The 16443-nt window shown below is 52.9% G+C and overlaps 7 protein-coding genes and 1 non-coding gene across 8 annotated transcripts; 3 read left to right on the top strand and 5 right to left on the bottom strand.

The window, feature by feature from the left end:
• Window positions 1-2605: 2605 nt before the first annotated feature.
• On the bottom strand, window positions 2606-2693 carry W97_06334. Its single transcript has one exon. It is a non-coding gene; the product is annotated as a tRNA-Tyr (tRNA).
• A 763-nt stretch (window positions 2694-3456) lies between these two features.
• W97_06333 (uncharacterized protein) lies at window positions 3457-4408 on the bottom strand (the record flags this gene model as incomplete). Its single annotated transcript, XM_007784056.1, has 2 exons — window positions 3457-3923; window positions 4153-4408. 2 exons carry the CDS (start codon window positions 4406-4408, stop codon window positions 3457-3459), a joined length of 723 nt encoding a protein of 240 aa, XP_007782246.1.
• Window positions 4409-5085: 677 nt separating this feature from the next.
• On the bottom strand, window positions 5086-5412 carry W97_06332 (uncharacterized protein; the record flags this gene model as incomplete). Its single annotated transcript, XM_007784055.1, has 1 exon — window positions 5086-5412. The coding sequence occupies one exon, from the start codon at window positions 5410-5412 to the stop codon at window positions 5086-5088; it is 327 nt and encodes a 108-aa protein (XP_007782245.1).
• A 1041-nt stretch (window positions 5413-6453) lies between these two features.
• On the bottom strand, window positions 6454-7093 carry W97_06331 (uncharacterized protein; the record flags this gene model as incomplete). The annotated part of the gene is made up of 3 exons (XM_007784054.1): window positions 6454-6816; window positions 6866-6937; window positions 7088-7093. 3 exons carry the CDS (start codon window positions 7091-7093, stop codon window positions 6454-6456), a joined length of 441 nt encoding a protein of 146 aa, XP_007782244.1.
• A 614-nt stretch (window positions 7094-7707) lies between these two features.
• W97_06330 (magnesium-dependent phosphatase-1) lies at window positions 7708-8425 on the top strand (the record flags this gene model as incomplete). The annotated part of the gene is made up of 2 exons (XM_007784053.1): window positions 7708-7968; window positions 8045-8425. The coding sequence occupies 2 exons, from the start codon at window positions 7708-7710 to the stop codon at window positions 8423-8425; spliced, it is 642 nt and encodes a 213-aa protein (XP_007782243.1).
• A 1428-nt stretch (window positions 8426-9853) lies between these two features.
• W97_06329 (uncharacterized protein) lies at window positions 9854-11541 on the top strand (the record flags this gene model as incomplete). Its single annotated transcript, XM_007784052.1, has 6 exons — window positions 9854-10198; window positions 10260-10451; window positions 10599-10979; window positions 11037-11139; window positions 11195-11284; window positions 11357-11541. The coding sequence occupies 6 exons, from the start codon at window positions 9854-9856 to the stop codon at window positions 11539-11541; spliced, it is 1296 nt and encodes a 431-aa protein (XP_007782242.1).
• Window positions 11542-12547: 1006 nt separating this feature from the next.
• On the top strand, window positions 12548-13279 carry W97_06328 (uncharacterized protein; the record flags this gene model as incomplete). Its single annotated transcript, XM_007784051.1, has 1 exon — window positions 12548-13279. One exon carries the CDS (start codon window positions 12548-12550, stop codon window positions 13277-13279), a length of 732 nt encoding a protein of 243 aa, XP_007782241.1.
• A 419-nt stretch (window positions 13280-13698) lies between these two features.
• On the bottom strand, window positions 13699-15704 carry W97_06327 (uncharacterized protein; the record flags this gene model as incomplete). The annotated part of the gene is made up of 5 exons (XM_007784050.1): window positions 13699-14173; window positions 14225-14525; window positions 14590-14851; window positions 14987-15642; window positions 15680-15704. The coding sequence occupies 5 exons, from the start codon at window positions 15702-15704 to the stop codon at window positions 13699-13701; spliced, it is 1719 nt and encodes a 572-aa protein (XP_007782240.1).
• Window positions 15705-16443: the final 739 nt, after the last annotated feature.

The following is a 16443-nucleotide window of genomic DNA, read 5'->3' as shown; positions in this document are numbered from 1 at the left end:
AACTATGACTCAACCTTAGGAGGGTCTTGAGAGAGGCGCGAGAGCGTGCTCTAGTCCCCTCGTACGGAGGAGGCAACATCGTCAAACTGCGGGGAGTTCCTAAAGCCTTCTGTCACCGCGGCCCGCCGAAAGGCAGGGTGCAGCACCGGGTTAACGGCCCAGGGTACGGTAAAAGCACAGGGGATGCAACAATGGATAACCTGCAGCCAAGTGCTACGGCTTTGCAAGAGGCTACGCGTGCAGTTCAACCAGGGTGCTCATTAGTCGGTCGGTCCTTGTCTGAAGCCTTCAGACCGTCCGTCCAAGGGCACGACACCAGACCGACTTAGTAGGCTCTGGGCGGCTTGAGGACCGGCCGACGAGGCTGGACGGGCTTGGATAGCGGTGGATTGGTCTTGGCATGGTGTCATAATTTTCTAGCAGCGTTTTCTTAGATAATAGTTGAAGGTCCTGTCTACTAACGCCTCTACCGCGCTCTAGCACCTGCCCATTATGTCTACCAGCCTCCCGTTATATCTAGCAGCTAGTAGAGGTCGGGAGATGTGATGTCGCCGGCGCCGAGCGCTGGCTACTCCGGGACCAGCTTCCGGTTCAGCCAGTTCTTTTGGCACATAGGGGCTTCGGTCGTTTGCTGTGATAGCTGGTTGCGCTCGGCGGAGATAGAGTTACCGTAATGGCTGAAGACGCGGTGGGCTTGGAATAGCTATACCGTCGGTCGGTCTTGCGCTAACCGGACCGTCTAATGAGCACCCTGGCCAGGTACATGTTGCTCCTGTTGCCCCCTTTGAGTTTTCTCGCTCACCAAATGTAGTCCGCAAGGATGATAGACGATTTCGAGATCTTGAAAGGGATGTCTAGCTCTGGTAGTGAGCCTCTCGGTATACTCGAATGCCAAGCTAAAATCAATCTCCGCAGCGCCCTAAATATTCCACCTACAAGAAATCATGGAAACACCCCCAGAGGCGGCCGGGACGACGGCAGATTTATTGCTGATTCGATTCTGGGAGCGGAGACTCTTTTGCACGTCTTCGCCTTCTTACCCCGCTCGAATTTCACCCATCTAGCGTAGATAAAAACCATGTGGATCTCAGATCAAAGGATGGAGCGGACGTCTCGGTCACCCGAATCCACTGTTTCAAACAAACCACTCCTCCGCAAGTCCCGGAGATACCTGCCATCCGTAGCGCTGACCAAACAACAAGTCTGCAAAAGCATCAATGTCTCCGCGCGCCGCGTCCGATCGGATTACCATCAGGTACACCTGGTCCCAGAACCAATCCCATGTAACCAGAATCATGCATGCCCAATTGCCCGCTCCAATCATGAGCTCCGTGCCAGACTCTGGGTGCATGTGCAGGTGGAGTTGGGGTCGGTACATATGGAGGTCGAGTTGGGGTCGGTATATATGGAGGCTGAGCTGGGGTCGGTACATGTGGAGGCTGAGTTTGGGGTGGTACATATGCAGGTTGGGTTGGAGTCATCGCATCGAGCTTCTCTCGGCGATATCGATCCCTTTCATTGATGATATCCCTTGAGGTAATCCGCAGCTCTGGGTGCGAATCTCGTAGTATAGCCATCGTTTGATTAACGGTCGACCCAGCTGCTTGTTGTACCCGAATAATACCTTTAATCTCTTCGGTCCGGCCCGCGCGGCGGTGAGTAGGAAAGGCTATCGCGGGGGCAGGTCCATGGTTATGTATTCTGCTGGCTTGGTTTTCGCAATGTTGAACGCGCCATGGTCCTTCGGGCTCACCGACATCTACTGCAACAATCCAGAGTTTCATGGGGCATCCGCACTTTGCGGAGCCTCGCTTCTTTCGAACGCGCACTTCTTCCGTAAGCTTACGGGTGTTGTCGAGCTTCCCGTGTCGAGTACATTTAAGAAGGTGACGGTAAGGCTGGCCCGCCTTGTTCTTTTTCGTCTTATGGCGTGACGTGGCATAGCCTTGAGTAGCTGTCCAGCTACGAACAGCATCTTCGACAAGGGTGAAAGACTCATACTCCTCTTCTGGGGGTGGTAGTAACATATTCGGACATGTCGAAGACTGCGTGGACTCCAAGGAGTTCGACGGGTTCGAAGAAGGCGATGTATTTGGAGAAGGAGGTCCGTCTATCTCACGTAGGGTACGTAGGTATGCAGCAAGCAGCCCTTCGGCCATAATGAAGGTGGTGTTCTGAAGGCTTCGGTGTAGATGGAGGATACAGGGCCTGATGCAGGACTTGGTAGCGATGGAGGTTGCAGATGGAGAATGCAGATGCAAAGCTCCAATATGGGCGAAGGAGGAGACTACATTCGCCGCTTGTGGGAGAAGTTAGGGCCAAGCTGAGGACCGCTCGTCACCGTTCTCCTCCTGCAGGACTGCCTGGACAGCGTTGTATCTGCTTTGAACACATCGAGTTTGTGGTGTCGTCCACTTGGAGTGGCAGACCCTGCGTTGCCCGCTTAGTAATAGCCAACGAGAGCTCGTGTTCCGACCCGTCTCCAGGCTGCAGACCGCGCCGTCTTAAGTTAATTGCTCACTCCACCAAAACGAAACGGAAACTCAAATGTACTTCGGAGAGCCCCGATTAAAGCGATGCAGGAATGCAAAAAGGTGCAAAAGAGTCTCCGCTCCCAGAATCGAACTAGGGACCTTCAGGTAGCGAATTTGACATTACAGCCCGACGTGATAAACCAACTACACCAAGCGGAGGATTCATCTCAGTTTTCTGAGATGGGCTGGATTGAGTTCAATGCTGGGACTAGCAATAAATATATAATCGTGTGTTCTGCTGAAGTCTTCGATAGCATAAAATACAGTGGAGAAGTTAGAAGCGAAAAGTCCAACGCAACATCTACCCAGCAGGCGAGTGACAGAAGTCACCGGACTCGTAAACTACCGGACTTACTACTTACTCCCAAATCACCGAAATCTGTTAGATTCACCACGTCTTCAAAGATCTTTACTCTAGCCATCCTACCTCCATAGCTTGCACATGTTTATGTGGCAGCATACCATGAAGAATTACGCCTATTCATAACCTCCCTAAGCTGACTGAAGACCTATCTGTTTTTCGTAGTCCGGCAGTTTCTGTCACCCACGTGCCCAGGTATGCTCAGCTTATCCACTGGCAAATTCACCACCAAACTGGCCTCCTGATCTTGTCAGTCATGGAGCAGCTAGACCATCTCACCCAGAAAGTTTGTTGCCGCGTCTATGTTCCAGCTCTCTCGATACCAGATTCACGATCCAACTGGCCCCATGATCTTGTTAACCGCAGAGCAGCTCGACAACTACACATGATAGAAAGCAAAACATAGACGATCGCGTCTATGTCGCGTTTCGCGGGTTGCTGCCTTACGAACATTTCATCACGATGTCACACAAGCGTCAACCTTGACACGCCAATCCGTCGTAGATGCTGGCCTCGGTTTAACACACTCGGTTCAAACCACAACCGAAATGGTCTTCAAAATCATGGCTTATGAGGACCACTCTGCCCAATTTCCTCCACCCTCTTTCGTCCCTCCTCTGCCGTCTCCACCTTAGGAACCATGAACATGATCGCGCCTCCCCTCACGTGCGCAATCGGATTCCCCTCCCCCTCCGATGCCCAACCCACGATATCGCCATACCCGCACCTCTGGTAGAACCCCTCGTTCCCGTAGCTCGATATCAAGCTTGCGTGAACGTTCTCCTTCTTTGCCCTCTCGAGGCCCCACTCGACGAGCTGACGCCCGAAGCCGCGGCCTTGGTACGCAGGGTCTACGGCCAGGATATCAAGGTACCAGTTCTCGGCGCGCGTGCCGACGGCCCAGTGGTGCATGCTGTAGGGAATCGCGCGGTCGAAGAGGTCGGCGGTGGAGGGGTCGGCAGCCCGGTTGGGGTAGATGTAGGCAGAGGCGCGGTTTTGTATAATCGAGAGGGGTTTGAGAAGGTTCCCTTTATGGAGCATACGTTAGCACACCATCAGGCTTGTGTGGTGAGAAGAGGCTTGGGAGAGCTGCCAGTGGCGAACTCGGTGGTATGCGGAGACCTCTCCGAGCCCCCAATGCATGTTTCTTGCCAAAAATCGCTCCAGAAAGGGCATGTAAACTTCAGGCCCGCGGCGCGCTGCAAGGCGACAATAGAAGCCAATCTAGCGTACCCTAGATCCAAGAGTTTCACCTACGTGGATCCAGCGGGTTCAACTCCATCCCCTTCGCCCCGGCACCCTGCCGCTGCCACTCCGCCATTCCCACCACCACTTCCTCGCCCTTCTCATCCGTGTCCACGGCAACCCAGAAATGGTTCGTCCAATCATACCAGTGCTCGCGCAATCGCCGCAGCCAGAAGAGCGTCATATCGTCGGGATACCGGGCACGGTTCGGATGCATAGTGGCGCCGAAGAGGTCCTGCGACTTGAGTTGAGCTACATCCTTGAGCATGGTGTGACAATCTGACATGTTCCGACCTCATCAAAGAACGCGGCGCCGCAGATGGCTGCCATACGCCACTGGTCGCTGCGGCGGGCAGGGCGGATGGGCATCTTGCAGGTTGTTTGGCGTTTGGAGCTTGAGTTTGGTTCCGCAACAGTTTGGTGATTAAAAGCCAGAGATCAAAGTAACGGTATCGCGGATGTCTTGGCTAAGTTGCAATCGGATCTAGCGCCTGACAGTGACCCACAAAGGAGTTGATGAATAGAAGGCAGCGTAACTCAAGAACCAGCCAAAAGATCACAAGAGTCTCTGTTTTCAAAGAGATGAAAGGTATAAGCTTTTGCTATCTACTGTTCCGGCCATAACTGACAGAGGCACCCCTGCGCTTCCCAGCCGTCATAGAAACCTGGAAGCATGGTTTCGGAAGTCCCAGAAGTCTCGCCTAGCTATTGGCAGTATCTCCAAGCCGATAGCATACCTGCTGCATCCGCCGTCGCTGTGCAGCCGCCAGATCAACTTTTGAAGGTGTGAAATCTGAGCATCATCCATCCTCCGAGTCAAAGCCAGAAAACCAACGCCAGGAAACTTGAACCACGCACGCCTGTTGAAGCGAAACCCCTTGCCGGCCGCCATGCCGGTTTACCTTGCTGAGTCCCATACCCTGTCACTACACTTCAGGTAGCTACTTAGTCCATCGCGTCATCCTCCTGGTAAGCTCCAAGAGGTCGTTTCATCTGGTTATTGTAAAGCGAGCTTGTAATGTCGTCAATCTCCACAGGCAGGCCCTGCATAGCCCGTTTTATGAGGACAAGAAGCTCGTCGGGTTGGAGTACCCGGCATCCTAAACCCTTCACGGTTTGGTCATGCTTGCGGTAGAGGGCCTTTTCGTACACTACCCAATCGCCGAGTGGAACTTCTTTATCGTCTGCATCCTTCGATCCCCAGACCTCGAGATTGAGCTGAGCCATCAGGCCGGGGAGGGCCTTGATAACGTTGGTATTCCTCTGTCGCATGTTGAACGAGTCCGCTAGGAAGAGTGCAATGAGTCGAATCCACTTGTCAGCGCCAATTCTCCGCTGACGGCCTAAGACCTGGATCCATATGGAATCGTTGGGAGGGGGTTCAAAGAGCACGATATTCCTGCAGTATTGGTGAAGATCCAACCCACAAGCTGAGACAAGGTAGCTACAGAGCAGTACCATGCATCTACCTTTGCTGTTGTTGGAATCGGAAGCTAGATCAGCCCGCTTCTTCGTGGGTAAGTCTGCCCGATACGACTGAACATCCACTTTCAAAAGCTTCAATGCCTCTGGCGAGATTGTCAGTAAAACGGCTACAGTCTGAAGCAGCAGGCTGACTTACTTGCTCCAAGAACTCTATCCGAGCGGGTAGATAAACCCAAATGATAATCTTCTCCTTCTTTAGAAGCACAAGCTCGGCACGCGAGTGACAGAAATCGCCAGACTCGTAAACTACCGGACCACACGTCGAGCGAGAAAAATGCCTCATCGCGACAGCCACCCAGCGCTCGTTCGCCGTATCGCCGTTCACTTTATAAAGCAATTCACGTTTAGCCGCCGTAGTAAGTTTTAAGAGTAAACGGTAGGACGTTAAGCCTTAGGTCAGCCATCTAGACTGTATTATAGAGCATTATAATAATCATAAAGGGAGTTTTATTATTAATGCAGCCCTGGGTTTCTTATTTCGTGGTGAGGCTTTCTTCCTGCCCACTCCCAAATCACCGAAATCGATTAAGTTTACCACGTCTCTAAAGATCTTTACTCTAGCTATCCTCTAGATATAGCTTGCATGTATCTATATGGTAGCATACCATAAAAGATTGCACATATTCATGAGCTCCCTAAGCTGACTGAAGACCTAGATGGCGTGCAACCACAAGGCTTCTTAACACAGTAGTGAGGCGTGTGCAGAGGTGGGCTAGCATATTAGATGTATCTTCAGTGAATAGAAGGTGCAGATTTGAATTACATAAACTGGTTATTGATGTCTCTTCATGACATTGAAGGGTGGTTAAGCGGCTGCCGCTTCCTCAGTTAATACTCCCTCTCTCGTATGACACTGAGATTTGTCAACGTCTTGCCGATGCCGACCTCATCGGCGAGAACGCCGCCCCGCAAAGGCCCTTTCTCAAATTCGACCAAGGCAGCCGCTGCTGTCGGTTGCCAGAACTTGAGCGTCAACATAGTCATTCCTGGCATGCGCGGAACAGCTGGATTGGGGATGCGTAGTTTCGCACAAGCGGCTTCAAGATCTGAAGGCTGGAGATCGGGATTGTCCATCCATTTCTCCTGCTCTCGATAGGTCTTGATCTCTTCCTTGCTGATTTCCTGGAATTCAGCCGCGGCTAGCGTGCCGCTCTCGTCGTCTTCCTTGATCGCCTTGATCTCATATAACAACTAAAGAGATGTCAGTGGATTGCATTAGTAGGGATCACGATAGGATTACCGCGTAGGCCTCTATTCCTGCGGTGTCGGCATGTGCATTGCCCTCCTTCAGCTCAATGCCTTTCAGATGGTACTGCTACCCGGCAGCCTGACCCACAAATCTTGCAAGCAAAATTTGCTGGACTCAAAGGGTTACAAACTGATCGATTGAGGACTTTGTAGTTTTGTACGATAACAGAACTCAATTAGTAATCTAGGCGTAAGGCAACGTATGCAGCTTTACAACCATGCACAAGCTATACCTAGAGATGAAACCGTAAGATCAAAATATCTTTGGAATCATGGTGGAGGTGATCAATTATGGTGATTGCCGGGTCCGGCGATTTTTGTCATTCTCGTGCCGGGCAGCCTAGACAGGAGCCAAGAGACATCGTACCTCTAAGGCATTGATGGTGCGTGAAGGTATGAAGGCTACTTTCTCTGCGCGCGACAAGGCTTTTGGGTAATGTCGCAAGCGATCTTAGTCTGCCGTCGTGTTCCTTGCCTTCCGGAAAGGCCGAATCAGACCATCAAGTCCAGCTGTCCCTATTGGAAGCAGTCAGTGGTGTTCGGCTTGCGTCTTTGAGCAGAGAGCGTACAAAGGAGCTAAACAGTTTATCGCCAGCCTTGGCATGGTGTTGAGGCGGCGGGACAGGGTTTCCGCCGTGCGATGACGTTGCGGGGTTCTGGGGTATACGCCTTTCCGTTGGAATAGTCGCCTCAATTGCTTCACACTTTGCATTGCCCGCCCCAACCCTCAAGATACGTGTATCAACGTTGCTGACACGCTTCGCTACCTCATTACTCCTTCCGAGCACTATCTGCATCATAACCCTCCAGCTTTTGCACTGTAATCCGTCCAAAATGCCGCGCCGCACGCAAGCAACTGCCCAAACAACCACAACAACCGCCCTCCCTCAATCGGTACCGCTACCGCAGACGTTCAAAGATGGCCTCCCGCTACCGAAAATGCTCGTCTTCGATCTTGACTACACACTCTGGCCGTTCTGGGTGGACACACACGTCACGCCGCCGCTCAAGGCAACGGAGAACGGTCTCAAAGTCAAAGACAAGTGGGGTGAGGGCTTTGGATTCTATCAGGACGTAGGCGGTGTGCTTGAGGCTGTAAGTATATTCTCGGAGCGCTGTGGGAACAAGGCTGGGAGACCGAAGCCGGGAGGCAAGAACTGACAGGTGCGAGTGCCGACACAAATCTATCAAAATCGGCGCTGCATCCCGCACGCATGCTCCTGACCTCGGCCGCGAGATGCTAAAACTCCTACGCGTCCCCAACTCTTCCATCTCTAGTCCTTCGACCTCCGCCGGCTCTTCGACACGGGCGATAGAGTACTTCGACTACCTGCAGATCTTCCCAGGATCAAAGACAACACACTTTGAGAAGTTGCAGCAGGCGACTGGGCTGCCGTATGAAGAGATGCTGTTCTTCGATGACGAGAGCAGAAACAGGAACGTCGAGACGTTGGGAGTGGTGATGTGGTTAGTCAGGGACGGGGTGACGGTCGAGGAGGTGGATGCTGGTGTCAGGAGTTGGAGGAAGAGGAACAAGAGGGAGAAAGCTTGAGAAATTCTGTTGACTCGTGCTGGAGTCGACTGTGTACTGCGATTGGGAATGAAATAACGGGTATTGTTAGTCCATCGGGGACAGCGAAGGCGTTCCGGCTTGGATTTGTATTACGAAGATGTAAGTGTGGGCGTAAGCATGTGTGCATTCTAATGGCATAGAACATAGAATATAGAACAAGACGATGGCTTCTTAGTTGTGTCCACAAGCCATTCATCGGTCAAGATTGCAGTCTACTCCAAGCGACAGGTGTTATCTGTCAAAAGCCCAGCTTTTTCGGTCAGTAGTCTCCATAGTTTGCCTCGGGTGTTATCCGCTATCATGTGTTTCAGCGTCCAGCCGCTCGTCGTGTCTGTATGCCAAAGAGCGACAGACGCTTTGCGGTTGTCAGCTTACCATTCAGCTCCGACGAACGGGTCTTCAGCCCAGATCTCTCTTCTCGTCACTCCGCAACCCCGTGCATGCTTCGCAGAGGCTTGAGATGTTGTCCGAAAAACATGGCTGCACGAGCTTATGCACCAGAGGCTTCTTGCTGCGAGATACTGATGCGGATCGAGATGCCTGTGCGGCACGGGGCAACGAGGCAGGGATCAGATGGGAGTCTATCCAGTTCCGGACGGTCACGATATCAACAGTACAAGGCTGAGGGTTTTAGATGCTTGAAGGGGCCCGTGGGGCTGAAAGGCTGAAAGGCTGAAGGCGGAGATGGCTTGGCGGCCCGCTGCAGGGAGCCGTAAGCTAACCTCCTCACCTCCTAATTTCAGTGCGCCGTTCATGCCTTTTATCGAATAGAAAGATCATTGGGTGTGGCTTTCGAGCTTCTGCTCAGCGCGGCTTGTCAGCAATTCCACATCTCTCTGATTCTGACCGGGTTCTCGATTTTCTACCGTGCCAAAGCTCAGCTTCCTTGAGCACCTCTCGCGCCCATCTCCGTTCCTTCGCCCGGTTTCTGTGGTAAATCTACGTTCCTATCGCTGGATGAGTTGCACATTCTGCCAATGGCCCACGGTGGACGTTAAAACCGTCGACTGGATATGTAACATCCACCGGAATCACTGAAGACGCCGGCGAGCAGGCTGCCGAGCTGTGGTATTGACCTGCTCTGCTACCTGAGTCTCGTCGCCTCTTGGACTTACCATCGCATTTGTGCGAATGGAGGACGTTTCCCTCACATTTCTGCGGCGGTTGCCTGCCAATAGGACTGGATACAGACATAGAAATTTCAGCTGTAAGCCGCCACTTCCACACTTGCTAGCTACATGTTTGCCTGCTTCAGCCGCGGTGTCATGCTGGCGGAATGCTCTACCGACCGTCATTCAACATAAAACCAGCCAAGCTCTTGATTTGGATAATGCACATTCAGTTTCTCTCTCAAAGTTCCTGACATTTCTAACACACGCTACACATCACATCGCTATCTCAGTCATCATGGGCTTTCAACCAGATAACCAGCAGCCTCAGGGTGGAGATCGACCTGATGTTGTCGAGGGCCGCTACATCGTCACCTTGAAGCCTTTCCTCACTCAGCAAGAGATCGCGGACCATTGCTCGGCTATCGAAGGCCATTGCGAAGATCATCGCGATACCGCCACTGCTTCGGTCACTGATACCGGCCGCAGCGCCGTAGACAGCACGTTCAGGCGGTTCATCGTCGGCAAGAAACCGAACGAAGGCGAAGTGGGTCTTGCCTCGGTTGCGCCTTTGGACACCTTCATAGGATACTCAGGCGTCTTCCCAGATGCAACTCTTGAGAAGATCCGGCAGTCGACTGAGGTACGCATTCAGGGCACTCAGTCGCTCGTGTTCACATTTTGACGTATTGCACCGTCTTCAGGTCCTGAACATCGAGCCAGATAGGCATGTTTATCTGTGCGGAAGCCAGAGTAATGCGCCTTGGGGGCTGAGGCGTATCTCACGCCGCGGCAAGCTTAGCGCCTCGAACAAGGAATATAAGTGGAACGATGACGAGTCAGGCGATGGAGTTTGGGTCTATGTTATCGACACAGGAGTAAGAGCAGACCATACGGTAGGTCTTTCAGGACTTACCCTGTGATTGCGCCAGACAGACTGGAACTTCGCTTTGGAACAAGCTTCATACGAGACCTAGCTACATTCACCAATAGGTATCAACATCTCCCAGCAACTCTGGCTAACCGATCCCCAGGAATTCAAGAACCCGGACGGCACATCCCGCGTTACCCTCGGCAAAAATTGTACAAAGGAGCTTGGGTCGCGCGACACAGACACGGATGGGCACGGTTCACATTGTGCAGGAACGATTGCCGGAAAGACTTACGGCGTCGCTAAAAACGCCAAAGTCATCGACGTCAAGGTCTACCCAGACTCTCCCAATGGTGGTCCAGTCTCTACATTGGTTTCCACGATCATTAAGGGTCTCGACTTTGCTGTCGAGGATGCCCTTGCCAACAACCGGATTAAAAAGAGTGTCGTCAACATCAGTTCTGGAGGGGGAGCATCATCAGTATTCAACGATGCTGTCGCGGCTGCTGTGAAGGCGGGTATGGTGGTTGTGGTGGCCGCTGGAAACGAGGGAGTCAGTGATCAAAGGTGCAATCCCAAGTAATCGGGCAGCGTGACTGACTCGCCTCAGAAGGACGCCCTTGGGACATCCCCAGCGTCCGCTCCTCATGCCATCACTGTCGGCGCGGCTGATAACCAGGACAAAATGGCGTCCTGGTCGAACTGGGGAAGGAGTGAGTAGTGGACTAACCACACCTTCGGACGTACCTCCACTGACAGTCGACGCAGTCTTGGACTTCATTGCTCCTGGCGTAAACATTGAATCTTGTGGTATCAGTAATGAGAACGCTAAGGCGACTTCAAGTGGGACTTCAATGGGTAAGTTAGGCTGTTCTGTGTTCTGGCACTTCTGTTGTGTCATTGTGGAAGTTTTTGACTTAACTTTTACAGCCGCACCCCACGTTGCCGGTCTGGCATGCTGTCTCCGTCAGAGAGACGGGTATGCTGACCCCGTTGCCGTTGCGTACGTACTGCGGGAGAGAGCCGAAGGGGCCATCTCTGGCTTCGATCAGAAACCTGGAACGCCGAACATCGCCTCGGTCAATATGCCCGTGAATCAAGAATCTTGGCCGTGAGCACTTGAAGCTTGGCAGAAACCACTCCGGAACATGTTCCGGTTTCATGGCCGCTCTTTCTGCTTCTCACAAATTGCTTTCATCTTTCGCTGTAAAGTCGGCTTTTCATTCAGTAGCTACTTACCGTTGGGTCTTTTCCTACTTTTATGTCTCCTTCGATGTTATACATGTCTACCGCAGATTTGGCAATGCCGTGCAGATGCATGCTTCGCGATCAATCACCACTGCTTTACAGTCCCCATGAGTCAGAATCAGACTTCACGCAGATCTATGCAGAAAGTGACCATGCTTGCGGAGCAATGGAGTCTTGTTCGGCCTCAAGGATTGCGCAGAAGCTCAAAGCCGAACGAGAGGCTCAGTACCGGTATGAGGCGGAAGATGTGTGGCATTGAAGCAGTTCATGTGTTCGATCCGTCAAACTTCTCGCGCCTTCCTACGGGGCCCAAGGGTGAACTAAAATCAACGCGGCCGATTGGTGCGCGGGTTTTGGGTGAGGAAAACTCGCCTCGTCCCGGCTTGGCCCAGCGGCCCGCTCCGAAGGCCGGCTCAACAGCCGGTCACTTGCACTTTCGATATGAACACAGCCAAAACATCCTTCTGAAGACCTGTGAACGTCGTCAGCCAAGAGAACTTCGCTATCAACACTGCTTTGGTCCTTAATCAACGTGTCTCAGTCGGTCGAGGCTCCCGTACTACCTGTGCAAGGCTGACTATCCTGAACCTCGGAGTACCGTGCCCCGCCCTGCCGAAGTAGCACTAAGGCTAAAAACACCTACTAACATCCTGTGCTCAGCGTAAGCAGCATCTTGAAAACTACAGGCGCTGAAGTACGGTAGTCTGCAAGGCTACTTCAGGCTATTTCAGGTTGCATGCAGGGCGGCGAACTCTGACTCTCGATCTTACGCGTTTCAACAATTACTTACGGCGTAACTATATATATTGAATATCGAGCACATCCATTATTCCAGGTTCTGCCAGCCAGACCGTCTCGCTTTCCAATCACATCATGCGTTTTATAAGGTTTCGCTGCGCTCCTGAAGACTGCAAAGCCGTGATTGCGGTCACAATTCGTACATCTTCCTTTACGCTCTCTCTCTCAGCGCCAGAAGACCCGGCTAGTCCGTTTCAGCTAGTCATTGGCCTGCGAATCACCTCAAGCATGCAGCCAGGCCGACCCATCACTATCTGTACGGGGAACTCCGTCTTTGAGCGGAGCCCGCCGCCGTCTGGGGGCCTCGACATGCTTGCTCAAGGCGCTGTCGGCGGCGGCTTAATCAACACTCATAACAACAAGCGCATCGGCCTTGGTCTTTTCCGGCTTCACCATGGGGTATACCCGAGCGACTCCTCACCAGACTTGAAAATACGGGGAAAGGAGTTCATCACTATTCCCGGGGATGGAAGCGAGTCCCGTGTAACACATGATCTACCGTTCAGCCGCATGTTCAAGTACGCGGAGGGCATAAAAAAGGAAGACTTGCAGCCTGGAGAGACCTACAAGGTGGGTATATATCATGGGTGTGTTGGCACGACCTGGTGGTGTTGGGGTGCTCTGGACGGTGATCTAAAGGGGAAGAGGTTGTGTGCCTGGCAGGAGGGGTTCGAGTATAACGACGTAGCCAGGCCGAGCGATGAAGAAGTGGAGAGGGAGGGTTGGGTGCTCGGCATGCATCCGGCGCAACTAAAGTTTGAGGATCAGACTGAGGGCGGATATGCGGAGCTCCGGATTGTGGAGTAGGACGGTGCAGCTATCAAAGTCCTCTCATGCTCTTCCTTCAAGACGTTCTCGCCATAGTTTCGTCGACAACGTGTACGATTTTACAGTCGCATGCTCCTCGACTCCATCGCCCCCCTTCAAGGCGGACTCTTCTTCCGTGCAGGAACCCACTCAGCTACCCACACCGGTCCAGGACGCATTCTCTCCTCTCCAGTCTCACGGTGACTTTAGCCGGGGACGAGGCCCTCCGAGCTCTGAAGGGTGCGCAGCAGCGCGGGCCTTGCTCGGAGGCTCGAGGTATCGTGATTTTGACCAAAGCAGAAGCTATGCAGCCGCCAGAACAACCGCAAAGCTGAGCCCCCTGCAGCGGCGCGACTTTCCCAGGGTAACTTGAGATCCGTATCGTCCATGTGCAAGCTAGTAATGTAGCTCGATCTGTCTCAGACCCACCCCCATCCACTCCTCAGCATAGCCTCTGCGCCGCGCGTGGGCCACGCATGGTTCTTCTCCGTAATCTCAAGAACTGAAAGTAAGCCCTCCTGCTCGAGACGGTCCGTGAAGCGGTCTCCGCACATGGTGATAGCGATAGAAGCCGTGAACGTGGCCGAGGCGGTCTGGCGGTTGGAGAGGGCAAGCCCGCATATGTCCGAGATGTGGGAGCGGATTTCTTCATCGGCGGCCCGGAGAGCAGACTTGTGGCCCAGGCCCACACGAGGAATTGTCGGGTTGAAGCAAGCGAGCAGAAGGCGTGCGAGATGGTGGTGAAGTGTTCCCAAGACCATGGCATCGTTCATGAGCCATAGCTGGGGGAAGACTTCGCCTTTACTGCGGTCCGCAGGCCTGTGAACAAACGGTTGCCAAGAGACCGGGCGGCTGGCGAGCCATCGCACGTCGTAGCTGAGAAGCTCAAAGTACCTGTGATGGGGTCAGTTTGCAGTTCAACCAGATATTGTACAAGGTTCTTACCGCGCGACGCTCAGCTCCGTTTCGCCAAAGCAGGCCTGCACCACGTCTGCGCAAAAAAGCACCATTCGACAAGCCCAGACTCCGTGATCATCGGTTGGCGACAGTGTCCTGTCGATGCGGCTGTGCTCGGAAGATATTTTCATGGGCCTTTGGTGTACGACGGCCATCCAAATTTCTTGCCGGATGGCACATTGTAGGGCCGCCTCTCGAAGGGAAGATATTACACCAGGCGTTCTCGGAGTATTGACAAAGACCTGCGTCCCCAGTAGGTGTCTCTCGTTGTCCGTTCCGGTAAGTGAAACTACGAAGCATAGAGTCAGTGCTGTCCCAAGCACATCTGTTTGACAGTAAAGACGAGTTCTTACCGTCAAGCTCCTCCAAAGTTCGCAGTATGCATGCTGCGGCGAGTAACACGTCGTCCATGACAGCGTCTGGATCGTTCAACACCGGGATCATGTGCTCAAGGCATCTTTCGTGGTATTGCCCGCTGATACCGGGATCATAGTTCGATGTGCCCGCAAGATGCCTGGAAGACAGTGCAAAGACTGCATTCAGAAGTGTCGGACAGTTTGCAGCCAAAATGGGGACTTGGATGGTGAAGGTCCGTTCCAGGTCGCAGGTATCGAACTGCAAAGAATTGGCTGTGATCAGCATGGATCAGGCGTCCAATGCAGCACCGTAGCACTTTGGGGCGCCTAGACACTGCAACGTGGCGGAGTATACGCGAGGCTCCCATGATTAGAATGTTGTGAGGGCACTTACCCAGGGGCCGAGATTATCAATATAATGTCGCATCAGTTTGCCTTCCTCGACATCATCCAGCGGGAACGCGCGGGTCCCTGTACGTGCTCGTGCAGCTGAAGTGTAGCTGGGAAGCTCCTTCAAGGCTCCTATCGTTGGCGAAGTGGGAGAGTCAGTGCTCTGCGGCTGCATAGACAGTGCAAGTGTCGCCAGATTGTCCAGATTGCAGCTGAAGTCGCCGCTTGGAGCCGGTGGTGGGCTGTCAATCATCGCCATGTCTGAGTTTGACGTAAAGCCAGGCGTATCGAGGCCTTCCGTCGAACCGGACGCTGAAGGGTCTGCGTACAGGTCGATGGGATAGCTGAGCCGAAGCAAGCGCTCGTTCAAATCCGCACGAGGGCTGGATCCGAGGGCACAAGCTGGGGGAGCTCCATCCAGCTGCTCTGAACGTGCGGAGTCACTGTGTTGTTGCACGGAGTCTCCGTCCCTTGAAGCTACCGAGTTCTGCCCATCAGCATGGTCCGGCATCGTGCTAAGGACATTGATGTCTTTGCTCGCATGCTTTGCGGGGCGGTCAATGGCACCATCAACATTCCGCTCAGGTCCGAATATGCTGTCTTCTAGGCCCTCCTCGTTGTATAGATTATGTAGCGTGCTCGTCTCATCAACAAAGGTTACTGAATGACATCAGCTGTTTATCTTGTGAGATTGCACCAAGGCCATTGCTCTTTGCGTACATTTTCCTCGAGGTGGTAGCCAGACCTGATCGGCCTTGTATAGATGATCGCATGTCTTCGACGTAGCAATTGATGGACTAGGAAGTGTCAGTCTGTTGTACTAACATGCCAGCTAGTAAAGAACTATTGGTGAAGGGATCTTCGTACTTCAATCCATGTTTGAACTTAATTTTCAGATCTCTGGAACATGCAGTGCCGCAGTCTTCACACTTTGAGCATGTTGGCTGAGAGCCATCCTGAGATGGATCGGTGTCAGATCAAAAGCTTTTTTGAACAAGACGATAGGAAAGCCTCTATCGACGGGCAAGCCGGCAGACTCACACACTTGAGGTGTTTGACCCGGCAAGACTACCAGGCAGGTCAGTAGAGGCTCTTAATCACAGCGGCTCTCGGAGGGTCGTACATCGCACACTGTTCGAGCTTTTTTGTGATTGGACATGGAGACGTGGCGTACAGCGCAATAGAAACAGGTAGATAACGGATTGCCGTTTTAGTACCAACCAGGAAATTGAAGGAGTTTCGCTGGATATGTATAAGATTGCGCCCAACCCACAAACAGCCCGCTCTTTAGGCACACGGTAGACGTAACGGAGAACGAGCCGCACAGTTTACATGGTCTTGACGGCGATTTTTGTCACAGCAGAGTGATGAGAGTGGGTGTGTTTCCCGGCAGGCGGAGCGGCAGCGCTGAAACAGGAAATCGGCTTTTTGCCGCTCGAGCCAGAAGCGGCAATCTTGCCC

The sequence above is a fragment of the Coniosporium apollinis genome (genome assembly GCF_000281105.1).
Source record: "Coniosporium apollinis CBS 100218 chromosome Unknown supercont1.30, whole genome shotgun sequence".
NCBI classification, from domain to species: Eukaryota; Fungi; Ascomycota; class Dothideomycetes; genus Coniosporium; species Coniosporium apollinis.
The sequence above is the reverse complement of the archived record's forward strand: the minus strand, read 5'-3'. Positions and strand labels throughout refer to the sequence as shown.